At 34.2% G+C, this 27,498-nt stretch overlaps 1 protein-coding gene and 2 long non-coding RNA genes across 7 annotated transcripts; all 3 read left to right on the top strand.

Moving 5' to 3' along the window:
• Window positions 1–788: 788 nt before the first annotated feature.
• On the top strand, window positions 789–6,002 carry LOC148843056 (codeine O-demethylase-like). 5 transcript variants are annotated; one of them, XR_016103349.1, is made up of 7 exons: window positions 789–1,460; window positions 1,635–1,897; window positions 1,965–2,292; window positions 2,504–2,775; window positions 3,241–3,313; window positions 3,430–3,498; window positions 5,656–6,002. XR_016103349.1 is itself a non-coding variant. In XM_088958178.1 (5 exons), exons 1-4 carry the CDS (start codon window positions 1,197–1,199, stop codon window positions 2,744–2,746), a joined length of 1,098 nt encoding a protein of 365 aa, XP_088814304.1. In that variant the 5' UTR covers window positions 789–1,196; the 3' UTR covers window positions 2,747–2,775; window positions 5,656–6,002. The 5 variants fall into 5 exon arrangements, 3 of the variants coding, with proteins under 3 accessions (XP_088814304.1, XP_088814305.1, XP_088814303.1); XR_016103348.1 differs by lacking the exon at window positions 5,656–6,002 and having other exon boundaries at window positions 3,430–3,596; XM_088958178.1 differs by lacking the exons at window positions 3,241–3,313; window positions 3,430–3,498.
• Window positions 6,003–10,812: 4,810 nt separating this feature from the next.
• LOC148843055 (uncharacterized) lies at window positions 10,813–13,020 on the top strand. The gene is made up of 3 exons (XR_016103755.1): window positions 10,813–11,173; window positions 11,481–11,614; window positions 12,879–13,020. It is a non-coding gene; the product is annotated as an uncharacterized LOC148843055 (long non-coding RNA).
• Window positions 13,021–16,770: 3,750 nt separating this feature from the next.
• Window positions 16,771–18,409, top strand: LOC148843054 (uncharacterized). The gene is made up of 3 exons (XR_016103754.1): window positions 16,771–16,837; window positions 17,018–17,111; window positions 17,798–18,409. It is a non-coding gene; the product is annotated as an uncharacterized LOC148843054 (long non-coding RNA).
• The last annotated feature ends 9,089 nt before the right edge of the window (window positions 18,410–27,498 follow it).

Raw genomic sequence — 27,498 nt, 5'->3', positions numbered from 1 at the left:
AAAAAAAAAAAATCATCACCAGCTGTAATGTGGTTTTCCGGCACAATTTGTAAATTATTATTATTATTATTATTATTTTTTCGCATGAACCTCATTCAGACGTTATCATAGCCCAAGCGGATACATTCGCAGGCAGACAATTATTTGTCTTTTTTTTCCCCAAAAATACTATCTTATTTTAGTAATTATATAAAAATATTAATTTGTATTGATATTAAGGGCAAAAAGTTGCCCTTAACCGCAAGAAACCCTACAAGATTCGCCCATGTTACGGTACTAACGGGCCTGACTTGTGAGAAGGTAGCTCAGTTGCGTTCAATCTATGGTAGGTCTTCTGACGTATTACAGCAGATTCAGTCTCTCAGGCTGGGCCCACTCAGTTATAGGCTCGCCTATCCCAGAAAAAGCCCAAACTCCGAAACACCAATTTTTTGAGGCTTTGGAAAATACGATATGATGCGCCCCTCACATGCCGTGGGCAATTTGTGTTTATGGCAGTGTTTGGTATGGTATCCATTTATTTGATAAATATGGATATATCCTTAAATCAGCATTTGTCCTATCCCCACAATTATAAATTTTGGTATTGATTTACATGTACTTAAATTATTGAAGGAAGTTTTATTTTAAAGTTTCTACGGCGCCTAATGGCACCTAATCTCATAAAAATATTTATCAACCATTTTTCTCGGTTTTAAAAATAAATCAAATACAAATATTATTAATAAACGAAAATTATACCAAACACATACTATATCTATTCCCTGCTTCGGCTTTTTATTCAATTTAATACAAAAGATGATGCTTTAATGGCAGTGGGTAAATCCGATGAACTCATCACCCGACTCAGCTCATGAGTCATGATGTCTACAACCAACCGCCCGCGCTGCACCATACCATTAAGAATGCTTGTCAGTCAAACCAAAAGAAAGCAACTTCCCTTATTAAAATTATATGAAGCACATGCACCCAACAGTACTCTCCAATTCCCATCTTAAACTTCCTACGACTCTACTGTGATAATAGTATTGTCCTCCTCACCGAAGAATTAAAAATATCAATTAGAAAACCGAGGAAAAGAAAGCAGACCGAGAGAAGTCCTTTTCAACCTTATCGTCAAAGACAGAAATCACCATGACTTCTGGCACTATCTCTGCAATTCACCCACTCTGATCTTCGGTTCAATCAGCGACGACATGGGTGGAAATCCTGCCACTACCCAAGAGGCACCACTGCCTAAGAGGGTCCAGGAGCTTGCTATGAGCGGCGATGAACCACCGGCTAGGTTTATCCGTAAAGATTACATCAACGACGATGGGACGGCCATTGTTGATGCAGTCTCGTATTCAGTTCCTGTCGTTGATCTCCGTCGCTTGTCATCCTCCTCTTCATCTCTCAACGACAAAGAAGAAGAGATGGAGAAACTAAGATCTGCTCTTAGTTCATGGGGACTATTTCAGGTCCATAACAACACTTTGCCACTTAAACTTTTAAATAGATCTTGCTCTGTTTTCTTTACCAATCTCCTTGGGGGAAAAGTAGTCTGGTCTGGTTCCTCTTTTAGAGTTATCTTTTATAATAATCATCATCTTATGTTGTTAAGTATTGAAATGTTTCTTTTGAAACTTAATTAGGTAGTTAACCACGGAATTACAAGTTCTTTCCTTGATGAGATTCGTGATGTTACGAAAGGATTCTTTGATCTTCCCATGGAAGAGAAGCAAAAGTACGCCAGAGAGAAGCAGAGTTCATCCAATAGCTCGGGTGAAGCCTACGGGACTGACGATATTATTTCGGAGGATCAGATTATTAACTGGTCTGATCGGATGTACCTCTTAATACTCCCAAAAGATCAGAGGAGATTCGAAATATGGCCAGAGAAGCCTCATGCTTTCAGGTACTTTGAGTTTTATCATTAATTAATTGTATTAGCAGAATCAAAATCGATAACAATGCTATTGCAGAGAAACCTTGAATGAGTATGTCATCAAGACAAGCTTGGTAGCTGAGCTCCTTCTCGAAGCCATTGCGAATACACTGGATTTGGAAGAGAATTACTTCATGAACCAGTCAGAGGACCAGACTTTAGCATTTGCCCGGTTTAACTACTATCCTCCTTGTTCAAAGCCAAACCTTGTATACGGACTTAAACCCCACACAGACGGATCCATGATCACCATTGTGTTGCAAGACAGAGAAGTGGAAGGCCTCCAAGTTTTAAAAGACCAAAAATGGATCAAAATTCCGATAAACCCTCATGCTCTGCTGGTAAATTTAGGGGATCAGATGGAGGTATGCTTTTTCTTTTCTTTCTGAATTATTGACATGTTATTGTTCCATGGTAAGTCAATTCAGAAGTTGGGGTGAATCAAGAAAGTACTGAACTCATCTTAGTACTTGGGTTCACCAGACACCCCAAGAATATGACTGCATGTTGAAATCAAACTCTGCATCTAGAAATCATGGTCTGAAATCTAAAGAATCTCGAAAATGACACTGGCAGATAATGAGCAATGGGACTTTCAAGAGTCCCATGCACAGGGTGATGACAAATTCAGAGAAGGCAAGAATCTCTATTGCTACTTTCTATTCACTACCATTTGAGAATGAGGTTGAACCAGCAGAGGCATTGATCAGCGAAAGCAGACCCAGGTTGTATAGGAGGGTGAAGGTCAAGGACTATCTCGAAATCTTCAACCAAAGATACCTGCAGGGAAAGAGGGCAATCGACTATGTCAAAGCCTAACTTATGAGTCTCATCTATCATCTCTCAAGGTAATTAGCTTTCAGAAATAGTTGTGATTTGGTTACATCTCAATGTAGTCAAAATTGCACTATTTTCAGTAAAAATCATCTGGTATCCAAACAACAAAACAGAGGTGAGAGAACTATTTCAGTATTTTGGAACATAATTCAACTCAAGACTTGTTAATTACTTGAAGATGCAGAGGCAACAACTACCTTGCTCCTGAAACTCTATACTATTGTCCTAGGATTTTAATGTCCTCCCATGTGAAGAACCCTTGGTTAATTTGTAAAGAAATTCTGGCAATTTCCTGTTTGAAAATGTAATCTCCAAAGAACTAATTTTGATATGCAGTAGATAATTCAACGCATATCCATAGAGCTTGAGGTCCTCCTGTTTCAGCAGCTTGTTGAAATATGAACTGTCAAATTTGAACTTGTTTGCACCATCTCCCTTAAATCTATGTGAGGAAATTTTGTATCCTCTCTCTGCAGAAGGAATTTAATGATGACTGGGTGATCCTCCAATGGCCTCAACTATGACAAGCCGAGCAATAAGCTGGCAAAGGTCTGCTTAATTAATTTTTTCTTTACGATAATAAATTGCTTCCTCTTAAGTCTTCAATTGAGCCACTAATTGCAACCTCTGTATCATAAATGGCCGCATCTTTCTTGTCACTTCAGGGGAAGCAATAAAAGTAATCATTGATTCTTATAAACCCGAAAAGCATGAGGCTGGTCGATCTGCCGGAGGTATTTGAAAGGCATTCTTAATCAAATCAATTGTATCTTTCAAAAATTTTGGCTAAATGCCTCTCTCTTAATCAATCAGTTTTGATCCTACGACCACAAATGATGGATGATATCATTATTTCTCATGAGATATTCCATTATCTAAAACATCATCGAAAAGGTACAGGCTATGTAGCTATCAAACTAAACATTGCAAAAGCGTATGATCTTCTCGAATTGTCTTTTTTTCCTAAAAATCCTTAAAACTTTAAACTTTGCTCCAGAGTTCTGTCAAATCATTCATGAATGTGTTTCCTCAGTCTCTTACTTGGTTCTCATTAATGGTATTGCAAATGATAGGATTTCACCCACTAGAGGTATACGACAAGGAGATCATTTATCTCTTTATCTTTTCATTATTGCCATGGAATACTTTAGCCGTATGATTTCCAAAGCTGAGAATAATAACCAACTACAATGTGTGAAAATTTTACCTCGCGCCCCCACCATTTCTCACCTCTTATTTGCTGATGATATTCTTCTTTTCTTGAGAAGCCATGGAGAGGAATTAGACTCAGTTAAAACTTTACTTCACCAATTTCAGAGTCTCTTAGGACAATTAATTAACTTGGATAAATCTGGTATTTATTTCAGTAAAAATAACCATTCAAAACACCAATGTATGATTCGAAGACAATTCCAAATGAAACCCCTTCCTATGAATTCAAAACATTTGGGTCTCCCTTTAATTTGGGGACGTAATAAGCACTCCCAGTTTTCTTTCCTCTTGGATAACCTTAAGAATAAAATTAATAAATGGAAAGCTTCCACCATTAATCAAGCAAGTAAATGAATTTTGATACAATCAGTCATTCAATCAATTCCAACCCATTCCATGTCTGTAACTCAATTACCTAATAAAACCATTTTTGAAGTTGATCAAATCATTAAAAACTTTTGGTGGAATAAATTTGAAAAAATCCCCATCCTTACCATTGGGCTTCTTGGAGTAAACTTGCTATTCCCAAATCAGCTGGTGGTTTAGGCTTTCGGCAAACCAAATTAATCAATCTTGTCCTTCTCAAGAAACTCACTTGGAGATTTCTCAATAATCAAAAACAGTGGTGGGCCCATATTTGAAAATCCAAATATCTACCTCGTAATGCAGTTTTTCCTTATAGAATTTCTCATTCTAGCTCTTATTTTTGAAAATCTATAGCTCCAAAATTGCTAACTTAATCTCCAGAGGTAGGATTTCTAGTATTCATTTCTTCTACATAAAATACAATCCAAATTCCTTGGGTTCAATAAAATTATCAATTCCATGTAATTGCTCAACCAGTACCTAATCATTTAACAAATACTACATTTTTCTGATCTCATAATAAATGGTCATTGGAACTCTTCACTAATCCAAAGTCAATTTGATTCTCATCAATTTTCTCAAATCCAAAATACTCCCATATTACCTGCAAATTCTCCCACTCACTAGATTTGGACAAAACACTCATCTAGGAAGTTTAAGACTTCAGTTGCCTATAATGACTTGATTCAAAACTATCTTCCTATTCTCCCTGATCAAGTCAAATTTTGTACTAAATAGATTTGGAAACTCTCTTACCCTCCAAGATATCAACTTCTCTTATGGAGAATTATCCATAACTATATCCCCGTTAAGACGAAAATCCTTCTTGACTCTCAAGACTTATTTTGCGTTTTTCATCAACAACATCTTGAAAACTCAAATCATCTATTCATTGAATGTTCTTTCACAAAATTTGTATTATTTGCTTCTCCTTGGAATATCAATATTATAGAAATGAATCCTGCATCTTGGATTGACTCTATCCTTTATATTGAGCATAAAAGTCTAGATAAAGATACTTTTCGATTAATACTTTCCTGGTATGCTATTGCTTTATATTACATTTGGCATGCTAGAAGTGAAAAGATCTTCAAAGATTCACATACTTCTAATATTTGGGTTATTTGGAAAACTAATTCTATCTTTCAGGCAATTTCATCTCTAGATATAACTTTCCCCTCCCAACTATGCTTAAAATCTTAAATTATGTACTAATTGTCTCATTTTTATTGATGCAGGAAAGATTAATCATTCTTTATTTTCATATGGAATTATTATACTCAATACTCAATTACATTGTATCCAAATTTCAGGAGAAAAGAAGTTGCAATCTATAGAAGAAGCTGAACTTTTTGCAATCCACCAAGGGAGCATTTTAACACAGCAGCTTGGAAAATCTCATCTGATGTTTTGTTCAGACTCTCAAGTTGTAATCCAAGCTCTCCAAAATTAAATCTCTCCCTTGGTCGTCTCTAGGACTTTTGATTGAAACTTAGAACTTACTCTTTGATTTTACTTCTTTCCAACCATTACATATTAACAGGAGGTATAATGTTGCTGCGCATCAAATAGCAAAATGGTGTAAAAATATTCCACAGGAACATATTTTGCTACATAACTATCCTCTTGCTCTAAACAAGGTCCAGGACTTTGTATTTTATTCTTATTGTTAATATATAATCTTTTTACCTGTCAAAAAAATAAAAAAATCAAATCAATTGTATCTTTTTGGCTTCTCCATTAGTGAGATGGGTTATGTGTTTGCTTCTAAAAGTTTATGCAGCTTAATATGCAGGTTTTTATTTGAGAGGCAGAGGCCATAAGAGTCCAGATCTGTTCCTGACAGAGCGCTCCTCAACGCAACTCAGCTATACATCCAGAACATTTCCTGTAATTTGTGTTATTATTCATGGGAAGGTGTTCTCAATACATGGTGGGATGGGGCTGTGAAGTCAGTGTGAGGAGCAAATCCCGATTCAAGGCCATAGCCTGAGGTGACGGGATCTGTTCCTCATAAATGGGCGCCTCACAGGTACATCCACCGTGCGTGTGAGGCGGCCAATTGTGAGGAGCAGATCTGGTCTCTAGCCTGAGAACAAGCATGGTTGGTTAAATCTCTCTCTAAAGAGTTAAAGACTCCATTTAAGAGATAAAAATAGCAACTGTTTAGGCCCATAACCATTAAATCTGTTGAACTATCACTGGCGCCTGCTACCCACCAAATTTCAAAATTAACGAGAAACTCTGTGCATTATGTAGCAGATTTTGGTATTTTTCATGAATAAGTATATTATTCTAGTGCTGGGTATTAAAGTTTGGGCTCCAAATGGATCAAAACGAATTTATCCAAATTTGGCCCCTTTATTTTCAAATTCGAATAGGATCTTGTCCATTAGGTTTATATCCAATTCGAATGGAATTCAGATTGTAATCAGATATTAAAAGCTATAAGCAATTAAACTAAAAGTTGCCAAAATTATATATTATTAATTAAATGAAGTAAGAATTACTTTGATATTGCATTTTATAAATAAAAGGAATTCAAAATTTTCTATATGAAACTTGAAACTATGACAATTTAAGAAATCACAACAATCAAACCATCTTTATACAAAATAAATTTTAAATATACTAGTGAAAGGTACAAGTACCAGTTTTATAGTAATATGGATACGAGTATTGTTTTAAATCAAATCAAATCAAATCAGATTTTCACACAAATGGGGGAGGGGGCCGGCGTGGCCCATGCATCTCCCGAACAGGATTTGATCCCAAGTCTTGGCTACAACCAGCAGGGATCTTACCATAGAGCCAGTCGCACCTTGCAGATTGATTCATATTTGATCCAATTATAAATGGATTGAATTTGATATACCGTTAATGCATTGATTTCAGATTGGAATTCAGGGAATCGAAATTAAACTATTATAACACTAAAACATAAAAAGGTACCTGTTATTCTGTTCTTAGCAATCGGGATTGAATGATCGATGTAAATGAAAAGGAGATAATCGTGCAACATGGGTGACAGATGGACGCTTAAGGGCATTTTTACTTGGAAATGGATAGCAGAAATCTTAAGCTTCACTCATTGTTCACACAAATGGTGGTTTGCCGATTTTGTGGTTCTCAATGAAGAATGCACAAGGCAGATGGACGCTTAAGGGCATTTTAGTCATAAAAATATATTTAATAAGGCTGACATGAAAATGACATTTATGCTGATGTGGATAATTTTGTGGATGATGATACTAACAATTCTCTAAGGATGGTGAGTTTTAGAAAATAAAGATGGATCTCTCCCTCCATGTTTTGAAAAGTTATGGCAAATATAAGATAAATGCTGAAAACTTAAAGTGAGCTTTAGTCTTATAATGACAATAACCACACCTGCCTGGTCAATAGAAGAGGACCCATCTGTATTTATTTTAGGGATTTTTGGACTGCAATCCCTTCAGAAATATTTTTTGCAGCCGCCCCCCTATAAACCACAACATGACTGAGTCCACCCCTAGGAAATCCTAGCTCCACCTAGGGGTGGATTGAATCATAGTAACCCCTTTATTTTAAGACACCCAGCAGATGGGGATGTGGGGTTGCCATCTATCTAGCTGTGTCCTTAACTGTGTCACAAATCACAATCCATCACTTGTTAATTTGGCTTATTAATTCGTTTATATGCGCATTGACAGTTGACCAGAGCACCGATGCAGTGTTATTTGTCAATGTGTGGAAATGGAGATGTAGAACACGCCTTTGAAGCGGACTGATTTCATGCTGTCAATAAGTGTTATTGCTACTGGCCTAGTGTTGTTGTTTCTTCATCCTCGCCACACCTGAAAGATTAATTTCTCATTAAGAGAAGTGTACCATTCAAGCAACGCCACAGGAAAACAGGCATGAACGCGTGGTGTTAAGTTTTTAAGGCGACATATGCTTATCAACTCCTTGAGAGGTTTTGAAAGAGATTTTGTAGAGTGTGAGTAAAGTGTAGTGCGCAAAATATCCAATTCGAATTCTGCTATGACTTTTTTGGTGGATGTCAGATATCATTATCATTATTATCATTATTATTATTATTATTATTATTATTATTATTATTATTATTATTGTGTTATTGTTGTTGTTATAATGTAAGTAGGGATTTGCTGTCCGATAACTTCTGTTGCTTATATTAATTAAATACAGCCCCACTAATGACAACAAAATAATATCAAATATATGTTTGGCATTGGTGTTGTATATACCGAGAAAACGGTGTTTTTTTTTTCATTTGAAAATATTGCTACCATGTAAGGCATTTCCTAGAGTAATAGCAATACATTCTGTTTTGTACCAGTGCTCTATGTCTATTTTCAACACTCATACCTATTATAGAAAGTTCATCTCACTGCCACATTATGTTCTTATTGACATTATTTCCAAAACATGATTTGAAGCATCGTTTTTTTATGAAAAATTGATTCCAAATATGGAACTGTCTTCTGAAGCATTGATTTTTTCTAACATGGCTCTGATGTGTCATCATTTTTTGAAACAACAGTATCGATGCCAAACACTGCCTTAGGAAAAAGGGGATTTTGCCCGTTCACATTGGCCAACCTTTCCTCAATGTAAAACATGGATGGTCGACAACTTTTTTTTTTTTTTCATAGGGTGGGCATTCATTACCCAAATAGTATCGGGGTACAGTGGTGACAAGCCAATCAATCTACAGGGTTGTGTTCAAAATGTGAGCTTGTTAATAAAACGTTGAAAAACCTCCTATTCCAAATGAAATTGCACTTTTTGACAGCTTGAGACTGTACGTTTATATTCCAAATAAACAGTCTATTCCAAATGAAATAGACCGTACGTTCAATTCAACAGCTGCTCAAGCTCGTGCAACATTTATAGGACCTCACAGCCCTATTTCACTGTTTGTTTGGAACATCTCTCATCATTTGTCTTGTTATTCCTCGGGAGACCAATACATCATGGGATGAGGTCCATGAAAGGTAGGACTGTGAGCAAGGTTTAAAGTATTAGAAACGTTATATGTATTAGAAAGATAAATTTAAGAGACGTATCGAGATATGTTTTGGATACGCATGGATATGGACGAAAAATTAAAATACGCATGAAAACATATGGAAATGCTATAAATACTCTAATAAATCATAAATAAACATCAATACTATTAAATATAAGACATAAATGAGCTATTTATGCATAAAAGTACCATGTTTTAATATATTTTATGAAAAAACATATTATAATCAATAAACGGGAAGTTGAGAATAGAAACATACTATCTAATTATGGACATAATAATAGATCAAGTAATTATTTTGCATGTTTTATTCTAATTTTCTAAAAACTAAATAATTATTTTGCATGCTTTATCTTAAAAATTAAATTAAAATTAAGAAAAATAAATATGTAACAAAAAATTGAATGGATTTATGGATATAATAGATAAAACAATTATTTTGCATATTTTATTCTAAAAATTAAAAACAATAAATATCAATGTTTTAAAACACAGAGGCATTCTACTACCTAGAGGCGTGAAGCATAGTTCAGAATGCAAGAGGTGTAAGCTTCCTTAAGAAGAGGAAGGAGGAAGGGGGGATTTCATTTTTTTCTTTATCTTTAATAAAAAAATTTATATTAAAAAAAATAAAATGCATAATAGTTGTTAAAAGGGGTGTTTTGTTGAAGCGGAGCAAAACCCCCCTAACTCAAAAAAATAAATTAGGCTACATCAAAAAGGGGAGGGAGGGGGGGTCTGGGAAGGGATAGGGGGAAAACCACTTTCTTTCCTCTTATATTTTCTAACATTGGCTGAAAATGTAAAAGAAATTTGAAAAAACATATTTATTTTTACTCTTTCTTTCACAATCTTGAAAAAATTGTTGAATCTTGAAAAATTTTATAAGATTTGAGTATTTAAAAAGGTTAAAAAGCTTTTTGAAGGGTTTGGAAAAGAAAAAAGGGCTTTTGAAATGTATTTAGAAGCCCTCTTTCAAAGGAAGTTTTATTTGTGTTTCCACCACAGTAAAATTGCACTATATCAGTCGATACGCTACCGTATCGATAGTGTATTGGCCGTTATAGTGCCAAAATGCATCGATAATCAATGATACAGGCACGATATAGCCTTGATACAATGAATAGATATGACACATTCAATTTAGTACCATATACCATGGCAAAAACTTGCTAGAACGATATATATCAACCGATACAGACCGATATGTAAAGAATTTTGAACCTTGACTGTAAGTGAGGTCCACTGACCCAATAATGAAAAACGTGCAGATACACGGGTTGCAGGTTTCATCCGGTGAAGGGGTCCGGATGAGCTGAAGACAACAATTTACAACACGGGCTGGTCACCCAACCGCATTGTAACATGTAAGCACCCCACTTAAACCTAATGTGAGAAACGAACACTACTAGAAAAATGAGAAATAGCGGCGGGGGGGGGGGGGTGACGCTATAATATTTTATAGCGGCAGTCGTTTAAAACTGCCGCTAATAACTTTCCCTCCTCTTTCATTTTCCCATTCTCTTCCCGTCCTCTTTCTCTCTCGTGCGCTCTATCTGATCTCTCCCCACCGACTGCTAATAAATAATGCACGAATTTGGTCTATTTCCCCTCCTCTTTCATTTTCCCACTCTCTTCCCGCCTTCTCTCTTTCTCTCTCTCTCACTTTTCTACTATCCATACCGGTGGAGTTTGTCTTAGATTTCCACCGAGTAGAACCAATCAGCGACTTCAACGTTAGTGGTTGATTCGGTCTTTCACCACAGCATTGAACCAACGCCTCGAAGGATACATTAGAGGTAGGTTCCTTCTTGACTCTCCTTTTGTTGTTAACCACTTAGTTTGGCAGAAATTTTCAATTAGGTCATATGAAATAGGTGCTGATCCGACTGTGTCTTTAGAGACGGTGATGAACCATTTACAGGTTAAACCGAATATCCATTTTCCTTTTATTTGATTCTATAAAAACCATTTCTTCATGGTGTGGGCAATCAAAATTAAAATTATGTGTCATTGCATACACCATGTATATATTTCTTTCTTCCTTTCTTGTTTTGCAAGTGAATACATATTTGACTTCTCATGTTTGGGCGCGACCATGGACAGGAAACAACTCTAAATCATGTTAGGTTTGTGGGACTCCTAGGTGGTGGTTTTGGTTCAACACCGGAAATGAGTAGAAGGAACCTTATATGGATGGTTACTAAAATGCAAATTGTCGTGGAACGTTATCCTACTTGGTAAGATATATGCCTGGATAATTCCTAGTTCACATGTTTGTTATCTTCTCTCTCCCTGTATTTTTCTTTTCTTGGTATTTGAATCATCGTCCCTCTAGGATGGATATGAGGAATCACTTTAGGATGGATTCTATGTTCTGTCCATACAGAGGGATAAGTTTTGCTTGTTTTCCTCCATGGTTTGTCGTGTCCTATATCTTTGTATTGTTTGGTGGAAGGTACAAAGTGCAAGTTGCAAACTAGGGTTGTTCTGATGCTATTTTAACTGTAAATTGGAGTTTGGCCTAACATCTTGACTTTGCTCAGTTATATGTGTTTGTGATTTTGGTAATTGGTACCCAAGTCCTGGCTTCAAACCTCAACTTTAAGTACTGGATTAGCTTTTTAGCTAACTGTTCAAGTAAACTCAAGCCAGTTGCATCTCTCTTCCCCTGTTCTCTCCTAGCTAAGTTCCACCCATGACAATCTGGATGTAGGGAGTTAATTTGATCTCTATTGTTTTGATCAGCAACAAGTTGATTATTTATTTATTTATTTATTTTTGAAGTCCGGCTGTGTAGATCATGTAGTCAATAGATGCTACAAGTTCCTATACTGGATAAAATTTCTATTGGTGTTGTCTAACTCTCAATATTTCAATCTGATAAATCTTTTGTTGGAATTTACTCCAGAGAGTTCAATGATTTATAGGTGCAACTGAAATTGTTTGCAAACTTGTATGCATTGTACTACCCATGAATAGATTGGTGCACCTAACTAGTTTGAAAGAGTTTTGTAAAGCTTAAAGGAAGAAAAGCTTAAAGAAACAAATAATGACTATAGTCTTGAGATTAATTGTAGATCTAGATCTTGCAGCATACATGTTTTCTGGTTTCTAATCAAACTTATAATCTTTAAGGTTATATTTTTAATGAATTTATGGGGTTAACTAACTTGAATTTCTTAAATCTTCACTCAGATTCTACTCCTTGTGATACTATAACCTTTATATAGTACATACCATTATTTGGTTGTAGTGTGCGAATATACTCTTTCAGGGGACTAATTCTGTACTTTTCGAGTTGTATGAGATATTTGAAACTTGAACTGATCGTTTATATTTTTCTATGTGGTAGATTCTACATTTAAGTAATGGATTTGGTGGTAACAACAATCAAATACGTAGTTATAACAATCATATCATAGTTATTAATCCTCCTCCTCTCTATTCTTATTTAAGTAGCCAGTGGAATAAAGCTGGTTGTTTTTCTTATCATCTTGGCAGGGGTGATGTTGTTCAAGTGGATACATGGGTTGGAGCATCTAGAAAGAATGGGATGTGGCGAGATTGGCTTATTTGTGACTCCAATTCTGGTGAAACACTCACATGAGCTACCAGGTCGGGAATTTTTGGAGAGATTTTTGTAAATGTTGTGATATTGAAGAATTGATTACTATTTCTCACTAATGATATGTTGGTGCTATCCAAGATTTTAGTTTTAAATGGGGTTGTAGTGGCTGACTTGATATTTGGTGGTTGGTACTCTTTCTTCGGCTTTATACAGTGTGTGGGTGATGATGAATAAGCAAACAAGGAAGTTATCTAAAATTCTAGATGAGGTCAGAGGGGAGATAGAACCTTATTATATTGACTCTGCTCCACTGAGTGAAAGACAACGGTGTGCTTTGCAGAGCTTCTTCCATGGATTGAAAACTGGATTTTTTCTTCCATTGTTGCTTTCCTTTTTCCTTGGGTGCATGACATCGATTCTTTATCTAGGTGATCCTATCCTTCTAGCCACCTATTTAACACTAGCATCCTAACCAAGTGGTTCTGAATCTTAAGTGGAAAATAAAGGTGAATATTTGGATTTTGGTGAAATTTATAATGTTCCTAATTTGTATAAAGAAGTGCCTTGAGCAACCAATCAAAAGGGGGAAGTGCCTTGAGCACAAATTGTCTATGCTTGGTTGTATGTGTTTGTCTTCATTCATTATTTTTTTTGGAAAGTGTCTTCAGTCATTATTGTATCATTTTTTTGAATAAATTATATTTATCTTTGTACACAATGTGATTTCCAGGAAGTTTTAGTGAAGGAAGAGGGAAAAATGGCTTTCTTTTTCTATTTCTTAACTAATGGGGCCTAAATAGTCAAGTCTCTTTTCATGCACTGACCATGATTAACCCAAATTTGGCCTTCTTTTTTTTTTTATAATTTATAATTTATAATATACATATTATTGGATTTCTTATGAGATAGTCCCCAATCCTAACTTATTTTTATTAGTTATGAATGGGATGAAGACACTTGCTGGCTGAGATGATGATGAGCTTGACTTAGATGGCTGGTTCTGTTATTTACTTGGTTGTTAATATTTGGATTTTGGTATTTGGGTTTGGATATGATGGTGAGCTTGACTTAGATGCTCTTATAGTGAATTTGATGAGTTTGCAAACTATGAGTTCACCATTTGGAGATCAGCCTGGATGGAAGTTTAAAGAGTTGACTGAGTAGATCTCACTTCCCTCTCTGTGGAATTTGAAAGTAAAGTTTTTACTTTGTTGAGCATCATCCAAGTGATGAACACCAACTCTTCCATCTATCGAGCCAACCTAAAATAAGCCAAAGCATCATGTTTAGAAATCTCAAGACTAGCTTCAGAGTAAAATCTATCAATGTGTGTGTATAAGATATAAATGCTGAAAAGCTAAAAGGTACAAATTAATTAGAGAGAATACTTCTCGGGAAAGGGAGCCTTCTATACCTTGGAAAGGCATCAGAAGCAATGGTTTATTTCTCATCCATAGGATGCTCCCCACTTGTAGCCATGAACCCAGCAGAATTTTTGCTAGATCTTGCCAATGGAAACATAAATGATGTTTCTGTACCATCAGAACTAGAGGATAAAGTGCAGATGGGAAATTTGGAAACTGAAACAAGGAATGGGAAGCCATCTCCAGTAGTTGTGCATGAGGTAAAAAGTTGTCTTTGAATCTCCAAAGGACATGATCTCTCTAAAAATAACAGAATTTAATTCACTTGGAATATTAGAAGCTGAAATCTTACTTTAAGTCTACCAACACTTAGAAAATCAAGTTCTCATCAATTTTTATGCTAAATTGTCATAAAGTTGAACATAATAAGTCATTCTTGCAGTAACTAGAAAATACTAGGTTCTGGCTGTTGCTTATGCTGGATGAAAACAGTAGCTTGTGGAAGCCTATGAGACACGAGTTGCAGAGGAGAAAAAGAAGCTTATGGTGTCAATCTCCATTGATGAAGAACTTAAATTGAAGGTATCTTCTCCAAGACGAGAATGGGGGACAATCTGGTGGCAACAGTACTCCATCCTATTCTGGAGAGGCCTGAAAGAAAGGCGCCATGATTATTTGAGTTGGTTGAGAATTACTCAACTTCTTGCTACTGCAACTATCTTGGGTTTGCTGTGGTGGCGATCAGATTCTAACACCATGAAAGGGATGCAGGATCAGGTAATGACAGTATAAGTTCTCAAACTTGAAACTTGTTGAAGTTATCACCAAATTGACTAACCACAATCAAATATTTCTCAGCCAAGAAAGAGGCTACAAAACCCATCAAATGACCAACCTAGTAGGATGAACTTCAAAGTCAAAGTGCTGGTTGTACAACTTCTTGTTCCATCTCTGAACTCTTCAATGCCCCCCCCACCAACCCATCACAAGCACAGCTGGAATGACTGGTGGAAATCTTGAGGTGGTCCACAAACCTCAAATGTTACATGACATTATGTGGATTTGGGCGGAGTGGTTTCTAAAGGGTAACCTGGCCTACTTTGAGGTGTCACTGTGTCAGCCCTTCATGACTCCATCAAAGTCATCATTTATAGAAAATTATTTTAGTATTTGAAATTGACCTTTGCTTTTTTTGTCTTCTAATATGCTGATTTGCAAAGAGTTCATTTATGCAGTCGGTGACTACTAAGATTGCTCTCTGATGCCATTTTAGTAGGATGCAAATGTTTAATAGTGTCAAATGTCTACATCTATGTACTAGTGCTTCCAACCCATAATCAAACTGGCCCATCCCCGACCAGAATTCCAAGTTGTTTCACCACTGCTTGCCTGCAAAAAAACTGTTGGCTTGGTCAACAACCCAGTGACCCAGATGGTTGAGCAGCTGAACCATTTGACCGGTCAGTGAATCACGGGTTAGATATTAATTTTCTTTTTTCCGTTTTTGTATTTTTATCCATTTCTATAATTAATAACACATATTTATCACATTTATTTTTTGTTTAACATGATGAATATATAATATTGGGCATATACCTAGTTTTTTTCTGAGTTTTCTCCATATTTATGGTGAGAGACTGTTGATAATGACTGAAGTGGTTGACCTGAATGACTTATTGCATTATCTTATAGTGGGTAAAATAAATAAGGAGCTCACAATCTCCTTAATCACTTATTCACAAAAAAAAAAAGACAATTAGTGATTCACCTCAGCCACTTCAGATGTTATAAAATAGCCCCTAAGTCTGAAGTTGGATCCCTCTGTCTTTAGTTAACTGATCTTTCTGGAGTTGAAGGCATTCACTTTTGGTAAGTTGGAAACTTTCTGTTTGAATAAGGAAAGTAGTTAGTAAGTAGATGTAAAAATTCGATGTTCTCATTGAATTCATTATGTATGGTGTAACACATTTTCTATTACTAGTGCCTTGTTGCCAGTTCTGCTTTCACCTAGGATTTTGCATGTAAGTTTTGTTTCATGACTTTGGTGTTTAGCAGGAAATGGTAAACAGGTTGCCAGTGCCAGTAGTGTTTGAATTGACTTGAGATTGTTCTGTCAATTTTCTTATGGAACTGAAGCTGTACAATCTCAGGATAATTTTTCCCTCTGTGTTCACTCTCTCCATAAGAAATGTGCATTTCTGTGGCTTTTATTTCTCTGCCATCTTTATGATCAGTTTCCGATTTTGGAGTGCAACTTGGGTGGGCCTGGATTGAGCATTTGTTAAATTTTGAAAGGGCCCAGGCCCAATGCCGTCTGATGCTGTAGAAAATTTCCAAACAGGGTACCCAATTTGCACCCCTCCTCTGGTTTGTGGCATTTGTCAACGCTAACTTTTTTACTTTTATTGAACTTAACTAAAGTGGAGGTTTTTCCCGTTCTCATATATTTTATGCCATGTTAGATGATGATACGTCTGGAGGAAATGACGAAGACAAGGTGCTAATGGGGTTTATTGATGAATCCAAAGGTTGTATCTTTTTTCAGACATCTTAAACAGTTCCCCCTTTTTAAATGAAACATGACCATCTTCCATCAGCATACTTATTCCTGTTCTGGCATGTCCTACCTAACTTATTCTCTTTGTGGGTTTTGTTCTTATGGAAATGTTTAATGCTTACATTGGTTGTTTATTTGATAAATATTGCAGATCAGGTAATGTCATGAGCAGCATACCTTTGTCTCCACAATGGCTCTATGTCAAAACAAGTGAGACTAAGACAGGACCTTCTGGCCCATCGGGGGTACAAACTTCTTTACTTGTATTCATGTACAAAAATATATTATTTTGTATTTTCTTGGGAAGATAAAGTGAGAAAGCTGCTCACAGTTTTTGTTTGGATCAACCTATATCTCACTATTTTATAAAAAATCTTTGCTTTGGCCAACAACTCATCGACTGGATGGTTGAATTATTGACCCACTCAATCTGTTTACTGGGTTGCTGGGCTTTTATAATGCTTTATTTCTTCTGAATTTTTTCTTGTCACGATGCCATGGGTTGACCTGTTGACCCAGATGGTTGAACTGGTGATCTGTCCAGCCAAAGGACAAAGCAGTCCAGCCTCTGGCTTGGGTTTTAAAATGTTGCTTTATAGTTTATAACGCATTTATATTCCACCTCGGAGATGGCTCTTAATGATGGGGTGCATTTTGTTTAATTAAAGGAATTATAATCTGTATGTTGATATAATTCTTTCTTTTTTCTTTTATTTTTGCTTGCCTGTTCTTTGTCATGCCTTTCCACTCAATTTAGTTTTCTTTTTTTTGAGATCCATAAAGAATATGGTTAGTTTTATTCTCTTTCCACCATTTGTGTTATTTTGCCTCCAAAATAAAGATCCATGATCGAGCTTCACATCTCAAAAGTCAGCCAAAGTTGCTAAATATCAAATGATTAATATGTTATTTTGGATTTGTCATTCTATAGGAATCTGAGAATTGGCAGTTGGAAGAAGCCAACTGCACTCTATTCTTTTCATTTTTCTGGGGGCATGTGATCATGACAGGAGAGGAGAGGAATGCAGGAGCCTCAAATCAATTGAATATCTGCAGCTTGCAATGAAGATCAATTTCTCGACCTTACTTCTCGTTTGAGTGGCTAGTGATCATGATAGGAGAGGAATGCAGGAGCCTCAAATCAATTGAAGAGGTCAATCAAGAGATCGAATTAACAGATCTGCAGCTTGGTTGACATTCTCTTCTGCAACATCGCCAGATCCCAAGTCTAAATTAAACCACGCTATTGGTTAGTGGTTACAAAGAAGTGGGAAGGCAAAATATATTTCAAAGCCGTTGAATGGAGAAAGGACTAGTATTCAAGCTTAAATCTCTGGTTTTCGAAGCAGCCTGCTGGGAAAGCACATTGACATTGAATCAATCTCTTCAACTCAATCAATTTGCAAATTAAGCATCTACTTTGCCACTCCAATGCATATATAAATTTACTTTTGTACATGACCAAGGAGAAAATCTCCCCAATGCGAACATTAATCAATGAATTATTTTTTTGTATTTATTAATGAAAAATTTTTGGGATCAATTCTGACCTTGATCAAATTATCTTGTAATTGATGTTTTATTTTGTTTTATTTCGGTATAAATGAATATAGAGAAAGTAGGTAATTTGAAAAAATTAGAAAAAAAAATTGGTTATTTGTAAAAAATGCTAAAGAAGCTCAAGGCTGCCGCTAGCCGCTAATAGCCTTTTTAGCGGTTATACTGGCAGCCATTATAATTGCCACTAGAACGTTTTAGTGACAGTTCTTTTAGTGGCAGTTTGCCGATTGTCAGTAAAAGTCATTTTTCTTGTAGTGGAAGAGTTGGGCGTGATCGACGATCGATTTCCGACGATTGACATCAGATATTGGACGTGAAATAAAACCGACGACTGAATCCAACCAGGTTTGCCAGCACCAAACCCTCTCATTTTTTGGTTGCAAATCTTTCTGAAACTAAGACTCAGTTTGGAATAAGTACAAATACAAATCTTTCACAGCCATAAGAGTTTACAGCCACACGAGTGTGGACTAAGTTAACAGTAGAAGTCTATTCTTTTTATCAAGGTTTTTAAAAGCGATTCAAACAACGAACCAGTCAAGGGTGCACTTCCTGGGTTGAACGGTCTGACCATTCAAACCAAACTGTTGGCCCATTCTAACAAAAAATAAAAAATAAAAAATAAAAAATGGTCAAAACTGTTGAATGAATTTAAATGGTTCAACTGCCTAGGTCAACAATTTACTGACTAATTCAACATGTTTTTGGCAAAAATTTGGTTTTAGGGAAAATGGAACCAGTCACCTGCCCAGTTCCCGGTTCTTTGGTCCGACCGTCAAGTCCAGCCGTTTTTGAAAACCATGTTTTTATTATAAAAGGAGAAAGGAAAAGAAGTGAAAGAGTTAAGTGTATCTCTCGGTGATTGTTTTTAAAAGAAATCAGTGCTCAAATAGTTTTCAGAAGAGATGGCATCTTGTGGTCATTTAAACCTGAACCGTTGGTCAATGTAAATTATATTTTCACTGAATCCAACCCAATTTTTTATTCCTTTATTTTTTATTTTTTAAAGTTATAAAAATTTTATGATTAAATAATTAAGTTATTTGTGACTTTTTATAACTAGGTGATTACCGATGTAAGATTGATAAGGAATTGAAATTCTTCTTCCGCAAGACATCTATTCACTTATCTCTTCTATGATTAAATGATTAACTTATTTATCATTAAACTTTACCTCAAGACATATATTGACTTTTCTCTTTATCTTATTAAATGGGAAGACTATTAGATGTTTGAACGGATCCACTTGCAATTTCTTAACTTCTTACACAAATACAACCTCAACGGGAAAAGTGTTATCTTAGCAATTTGCTTGGAAATAGCCCATGGTATATATGATCTAATTCACATTAGACCAAGCTTTGCGAATCATTTATTATTGGAAATATTACTCATACCTATGTCTCCCTAATAATATGAATGAATCAATAAATATTAAGGCTATGTTTGATTTGAAGGAAAAGATAGGGAAAAGAAGGGAAACACAAGAAAACTAATACAAGGGTTGTAAAGGTTTTCCTACCTTTCCCTTCCTTTTCTTATATTTTCCTTCAAACCAAGCATAACCTAAAGAGATGGGGTTTAGTAGTTTTGGGAAAGAACATAATGATATTCCTACTTTGATAATAGGTTGAGTTGTTGAACTTTTATTGTAACTTGCCATTTTGAGGGGCACCCTTAGTACTATTTTTTTTTTTATAGTAAACGAGAATGAGAATTAGGAGGTCCAAACAATAGCAAAAATATATCCAACATAAATCTAAATAACACACTAATAGAAAAAAACCAATTACATCTATAGTTTTTAATATGGGCATGGTTTCAACCCTTCAACAAATAATTGATCACAAAACTTTAAACACAACAATTATTTAACATACTTATCGAAATCAGCTACTAGCTTATCGAGCTCTCTGACACAATTTTCTTGGATTTCTTCATAGTTTGCAACAAAGTAGCTTCATCTGAATCATTGTTTGAAACCATCCATTCAAAATTGAGATTTATGTATATTTCACTGAACTTCTGCATAGCTATTTCTGAAAAGGTTTTAGAAATTCAATGGCCAATAACTCTATCAAAAGTGAGGTGATTTGTTTTTGTTTTTGTACTTTTATATAAAGCCAAATTGCCAACGTACATTTCTGTTTTCTAGCCTAGATTAAAATAGCAAAAAAGATATGTGCATAATTTATTAAATATTTATAGATATGAGAAATATATAATAATACTATATTAATAATTAAACAGAATACCAATACAAAGAAATTTTGAAATTTTTATTTGTTTTTTTTGTAAAGAATAACAATTTTATATATTAAATAAAATTTGTTCATGTATCATATATATATATATATATTATATTCTTTTAATCAACAATAAAAAATGAAAGAGGGTTTATTTGTTGGTTTCAATCTTGACCCTACCTCTAAGTAAAAAATACAAATAATAGAATATTATTGATCAGCCTTTTCTCTATGTCCATGATAGGAAAAAAAATGATCTTTACAATAAAAGATAAAATGCTAAATTCCTTATAACTTTTACAGAAATCAGTTATAACTTTTACAAAAAATCAATCCTAAACTTTTATTCATTTCTTGCATCAACAAGAACATTCATGTGGCTATATGATAGTAGCAAATCCATCATATAATATCAAGTATTGCAAATTATTATTACGGCTATGAAGTGTGAAGAACATTCATGTGGCTATATGATAGTAGCAAATCCATCATATAATATCAAGTATTGCAAATTATTATTACGGCTATGAAGTGTGAAGAACAACAAAAAAAAAAAAAAAAAAGAAAGAAAAAAGAGAAGACAGGGAGAGAGTGAAAAAGGAATTAGGGGTCAATAACTAGATATGACTCTTTGTAATTTTTTGAGCAAGGTTTTCTATTTAGGTTGGACCTCTCTAAGACAACAATTAGATAGTTCTCTTTGTAACGGCTTGCTCGTGGAATCAGAATTAATTTTTAGGTCTCTCTATAATGGATTGCTCACTCAACTAGATTTTATTTTCTAAGGCAATAGTTAGATTTGTTGTTTCTAAGCCAAAGTTTTTGCAAAAACCCTGTACTAGAATCACTGTGAATAACTTAGCTTCAAAAAGATTTGTGACAAAAAATGAGAGGACTTGGTGTGCATGTTGACAAACCCGGTTGGATTTGGACCTTTGTAATTCTTTTCATTCGATGTTGGATATTGGTCGCCGGTTGCCGGAAGTCAATAGTCAACCGCTGGTGCTGACTACAACTCTTCGTTTTTAAGCTCCCCTTAAAAAGATTTGCGGCCAAAAAAATGAAAAGGTTTGGTGTCGGCAAACCGGGTTGGATTCAGTCGTCGGTGTTGCTTTACGTCTGATGTCGGATTCATTGTTCCAAATGTACAAATTGTACAATGGTGGAAAAACGACAAAAAACACCGCAAAAGAGGACCATGCCTCCAACAAAGACAACCAATGCATAGAACCCAACAAAGAAGACTACATAGCAAGGGGTGAAATGGGGAATATATCTGTATGGAGTACAACAAAAAAACTAAGAGCTTGTTTGTTTGTTCTCACTCTAAAAGAATGTTGTTTTGGATTCAAAATAATGATTATACTATTTAATAATTAGTTATTATTAATATTATTATTTAATAATTGATATTAATTATTAGTTAATAATTGTGACTTATTAAATAATATTAGATAATATAATAATTAATAATTAATTAACAATTGTAATAATAATAATTAATATTTGATTTATTACAAATACTAATTATTATAATAATTAATAGTTGTTTATAATTATTCATAATTAGTTAATAATAATTAGTAATGAATAATTAATAATTATTATTATTAATAGATTATTAACCTTTTGTAATTCAATGGAGAAATAATATTCAAAATTGTTATGATGATTAATAATTAATTATTGATTATTAGTGAATTAATAACAATTACTAATTATTAATTATTATAATATGAATTATTAATTAGTTATTAATTAATTTTTAATTATATTTATATTTATTATTATTATTATAATTAATTAATAAAAATTTTTATTGCTAATGAGTTGTTGGTAGTCTTTCTCTCATTTTATCACTTATTGGAGCTATTTCTAGGTTTCTGTAGATGATTTTATTCCTAATTCTATCATTTTAAGTTTTTTTCACTCATCTATTATCTTAGAACTTATATTTCTTCCACACTCATTTTTTGAATATGTTGTTTGTTAACTGCCCAAAACTTTGTTCCATACAATTAATATAGTTGGCCTTACAATTATTTTATAGAATTTTCCTTTTAACCTAAATAATATTATCCTACCACACAATAGTTTAGATGCACCCCTCCATTTTACTTAGCATGCTCTACTTCTTTGAGTGGCATCCTCCTTAATCTCTCCCTTATTATGAATTATTGAATCAAGGTACTGGAAAATGGTCACATTATAAGTGACACCCTCCTTTATCTTTTGGTTTCCAATCCTAAGTGTATCATAATTTATACTCTTATTATTATTAAATTTATATGTCATATACTCTATTTTAGTCCTATATTTTTTAACTCTCTTGTTTCTAGCACATTTTTCATAAGGTTAATTTTGTATTTAATTTTTCATTAGTTTCATTAATTAAAATAATGTCATCGACAAACAACACTTCCTAAATATGTTTAGTCAATTCATTTATGACCAATGCAAATAGATAACATCTAAGTACTGAACATTGGTAAAGACCCATTATAATAGTAAAATCTGAAGTCTTTACTACTAATGTTCTAATATTGGTTGTTACCCCATATATATTCGTAATTAGCTCTATATAGTTATTTTAAACCTTTTTATTTTTCAAGACCAACCATATTATTTCTCTAGGAACTTAATGATAAAATCAATGAACGCCATATAAAGATCATTCTTCTCCCTGAACTTTTCTATAACAATTGTCTTAGCTCTTTAAAGAATAATCTTCTCTCACTTATGGACAAAATTTCAAGCTCTAAATATCATAAACATTCCAGGAATAGATTCAGTTTGGTTTTTGAAAGTAGGATTCAAGGACTAAATACAATAAAATAAAAAACCCAATAAAGCAATCCTCTATTAGCAAAAGTAATCAAAATTTCAAGCTTTCTTACATTACTAACCCGAGAATGATAAACTTTCTAAAGCTTGAAATGGTTCCATGAAAAAAATACAGCCAGATAATGTATAGTTCTCTTCCTAGTGGCTTCAGCTCCGACTCCTACAAAGAAAGCGAAATGAAAACCTCTCTGATTCCCTACATTTGGTCTGCTCCATCTAACCTGTTGAGCTCTTAGACAATGCGTTTAGTATTTATTTTTGATTTATGTCTCTTCTAAAAGAACTTTGGGTTTTGATTTATGTCCATCTAACCTGCACTTCACGTATAATCCTTGCACTAGAAATTAAGCTTCTAAACTTTAACGTCGCAGTTCCTGATTTTCAATCTTCCTTTGAAAATTAGTGCATCCAATCAATCAAATTGCAAAGATTTTGGAGTAAATCCTTTTCCTCTTTCTTTTATTATTTTCTGCTTAGGAGTCCTTATACAATAGAAACAAGCAATTTTTGTCCATATTTATAAGATGACCTAATATTGATTCTTATGCTTTCAGCTTATCTTTCTTCTTAGGTGAAGCAATGAGCAGATTTCTATTTGAATAAGCTGCTTTGGGTACTCGATCGGATTAGAGGGAGGAATTAAGGAGAGGGTTAGGTTTGTGTATTTTGTTGTTTAAAAAGAAAAAAGAAGTACTTTGCATAAGCCAACAGGATAATCTGTGGCATCACATGAGAGAATAGACCGACTTGAGTAGCCTTCCATGTATTGCAGTGGATCCACCAAGACGTTACATCATCTAATTCAAGGTGGGGCATGATAACACATCAAAAGTTTTGATTTTATTATTTCAGTGCAGCACAATAAATGTGCTTCGAATCAAAGGTGGGCCATATCAAATATATAAAAAATTGAAAGGTACCCTGATAAAGTTTCTAGCTGGTTGTAATGAAACCTTGGAAATACATTGAAAGTTGGGGCCATGGTAACACATAATGAAAGGTTTTGAATTTTGATTTTGTTATTTCAACGCAGCACTATAACCTTGTAATCCATCGTTATTGTTATAGTGGAACTTTTGCTCCCTTTGGCAAAACCACATTAAATCTCTGTGTGTTCATCAGTTGCTTTATTTTCTGTTTATTTTTGTATTTCTCTACTTACCAATAGTTTCAGATCTTGGCATTTTCATTACTAAGGCTCAGTTTGGAAGGATTATAAATATAATTATGTATACTACAGATAAATGCAAAATAATACAAAATAATACAAAATACATGATTTTGCACTCTACATATATATTTGCATTTGTACTCCTTCCAAACTGAGCCTAAGGGGCTATATGCTCATCATATGCGTGATGTTGTTTAAAATAGAAATAATAATTAATACATCAGAAGTTGCTGAAAGAATAATTATTCTTCTTTTGAAAAACAAAATACACATAATTGCAAATACGTAGTAAGAGGAAGGAAAAACATATATATTCATGGCACGTGGATTGAAAAATATATTCATATGATAGTAATAATATGCTTTTAAAATTTTGAAGAATTTTGTAATATTTCTGTATATTAAAATAATTCTTATTTATCACATTTGTTATTTTATATGATAAACATATGATATTGGAGATGTACCCAAATGAATTTTATATATTTTAATAATTTTTATATCTTTTTTTTTTTGTGTTTTTATCTTTTATCTCTTATTTTTATTATTTAATTAGAACACCAAGGGTTAATATATTTGACCTAAAAGGTTGAACTATTGACCTATTCCCAAACTCATGAGAATAACTTTGGTTTTGGGTTAGTTTTGAATTTCATGTTTCATTACCATGATCAATAAAAATAATTCTTTTCTTATCACATTAGTTCAAATAACATTTTCTACCCCCACAATTAGGGCCAAAAGATAAGGCATTTTAGTCAATAGAATAGCATGCCACAAAAGATGATGGGATTTAAGAGTAGAATTTAGTGAAAGATGACGAGTGTTAATATCTTACATATAAGTCCTAATGAGAGGGAGTTAATTAAATAAAATGAAAAGTAGTAATTCAAATTATAATTTCTACCCTCACAATTAGAGGACCAAATTGTCAATACCATTATCAAATACACCCTCATAATTAATCAAATAAAAGTTTCACTCTCTTATACATACCGTCAATACCATTGTCATATATATCCATCCACCATCCTTCAAAAGCATTCTAATTCCCCATTTTTAATAGCCATTAGCTCGGTACCAAACAAAAGAAAATAACATTGTTTGGTCTTTTAAACATCCCACAGACAGGAATACGCATCAAACACCACAACAACCGCCATGGTAACCATCCCGCGACAGATTTGTTAAACCATTATTCACACAAAACTGATTTTGAAAATTAGAACAGAAACACAAATTAGATATAATACTGCTACATTGAAACGGAACTCAACTCACAGATCTTCTAAGTATCAAATATAATACATGGCAAATGCAATCCAAGTCAAAAAAAAAAAAAAAAAAGCATCCTTTGTCATGTTTATTGTCACAAGAGTCAACTATCTCTCATTCTCAAAAGCAGACAGATCTCTGATTTTATACTGTAATTCTCTACAGGTAGCAAACAAAATGGGCCCTGAAAAAGAACATGAACAAAGTAAACGAACCATAGTTTCTACATGCTCACTACAAAAGAAAAGAAAAAGAAAAAGAAAGCAAGCACAAGTATTATCTCTAACTATTCCAAGACTACCACGAGACATCTTTGTTAATCCGCACAAAATTTCTGTATAATCTTTTCCTCCACCACTCCTAATAAACACAAAAATCTATCACTGAACGTTTACCATATATGGTCCCCATCCAAACAAACCCTTTTAAAAATATGGATAGCCGTGATATATATCTTGCACCAATTCATCACTAATGAAACTTTCTGCAACTCTTGTATGACCATCTGCTTGGTCACTAGTGCTTTCTTTTCTCAGCCCCTTTTATAGGGGGGTATTTGTAACCGAGTTCATACTGCATAAAGAAACTTTCTGGACATTCATATATGCTCTAGCAGGAAATTGATTAAAACAACAACATATTGGCGTCACTCCATTGAGAATGGAGAAAGAAGCTGGATTAGATGTTCAATTAATAATGACTAGCTAAAGGAAGGGAAGGTAACAAAACCAACAGAAATTAATTTGGAGAGTGTATATACAGTATAAATAAATACATACCAAATTAAATAATACGAAATACAAGTTTTACATTCTACATGTTTGTATGTGTATTAGTTTCAAACTGAGTCTGAAGCAGAAATCATTGAATAAATATTAAATACATGCAACATGCATGCAAAACCATGTATGATCCTGCATAATAACCAATCTTAAAACTAAGGGACCAAGAAGAAATAAGGCATAAGGCATTCATGCGCATTTACAATAATATCATTAGATGTATAAAAGGTTAGTTGAAATTAATTATTTCAAGCAAATGAATGACATGCAGAACAATATGACTAATTAGTTACCTTATGTTTCTGAAAAAGGTTAGTTGAAATTTATTATTGAGAAAACCAAAAAGGCATATATGTATATATACAACAAGTATACAAAACCAAAAGCCGCTGCAAAATGAGCCACAAACAAGAAAAGAAACTAATAACCCCTTAAACAGGCCCAAGCCTACACCAAACACGCTAGTCCGGTTCCAAACAAAAAGCAACAAGACTTCAAGGGACAGTACCGCACCCTAAGTAACCAAGCTCCAGACTAAGTCCCAAGAACCCAAAAGGGTCCCTCGCCTCAAACAACTGAAGACCTCCCTTTTCCTTCTTTGTTCATTCCTTCCCAAGTACAAAGAGGCAAACATCTTCTTAGGCCAAGACCTTTCTACCCCTACACCCTCTTCCCCTTCCACGCTTCAAGATTTTGTCAACACAACCTATTTGTTATTTCTAGTTGGTTTCGCCTCCAACACCTTAGATCTTAA

This window comes from Nelumbo lutea, chromosome 8 (assembly GCF_056320005.1).
Source record: "Nelumbo lutea isolate HS-2025 chromosome 8, American lotus-T2T, whole genome shotgun sequence".
Taxonomy (NCBI): Eukaryota; Viridiplantae; Streptophyta; class Magnoliopsida; order Proteales; family Nelumbonaceae; genus Nelumbo; species Nelumbo lutea.
The sequence above is the reverse complement of the archived record's forward strand: the minus strand, read 5'-3'. Positions and strand labels throughout refer to the sequence as shown.

Coding starts and splice junctions, on each gene's coding strand:
- LOC148843056 (XM_088958178.1), top strand. CDS start 1,197: ATGGGTGGAAATCCTGCCACTACCCAAGAGGCACCACTGCCTAAGAGG. Junction 1,461..1,634: donor GTTCATGGGGACTATTTCAG/GTCCATAACAAC, acceptor AAACTTAATTAG/GTAGTTAACCACGGAATTAC. Junction 2,293..2,503: donor ATTTAGGGGATCAGATGGAG/GTATGCTTTTTC, acceptor TGACACTGGCAG/ATAATGAGCAATGGGACTTT.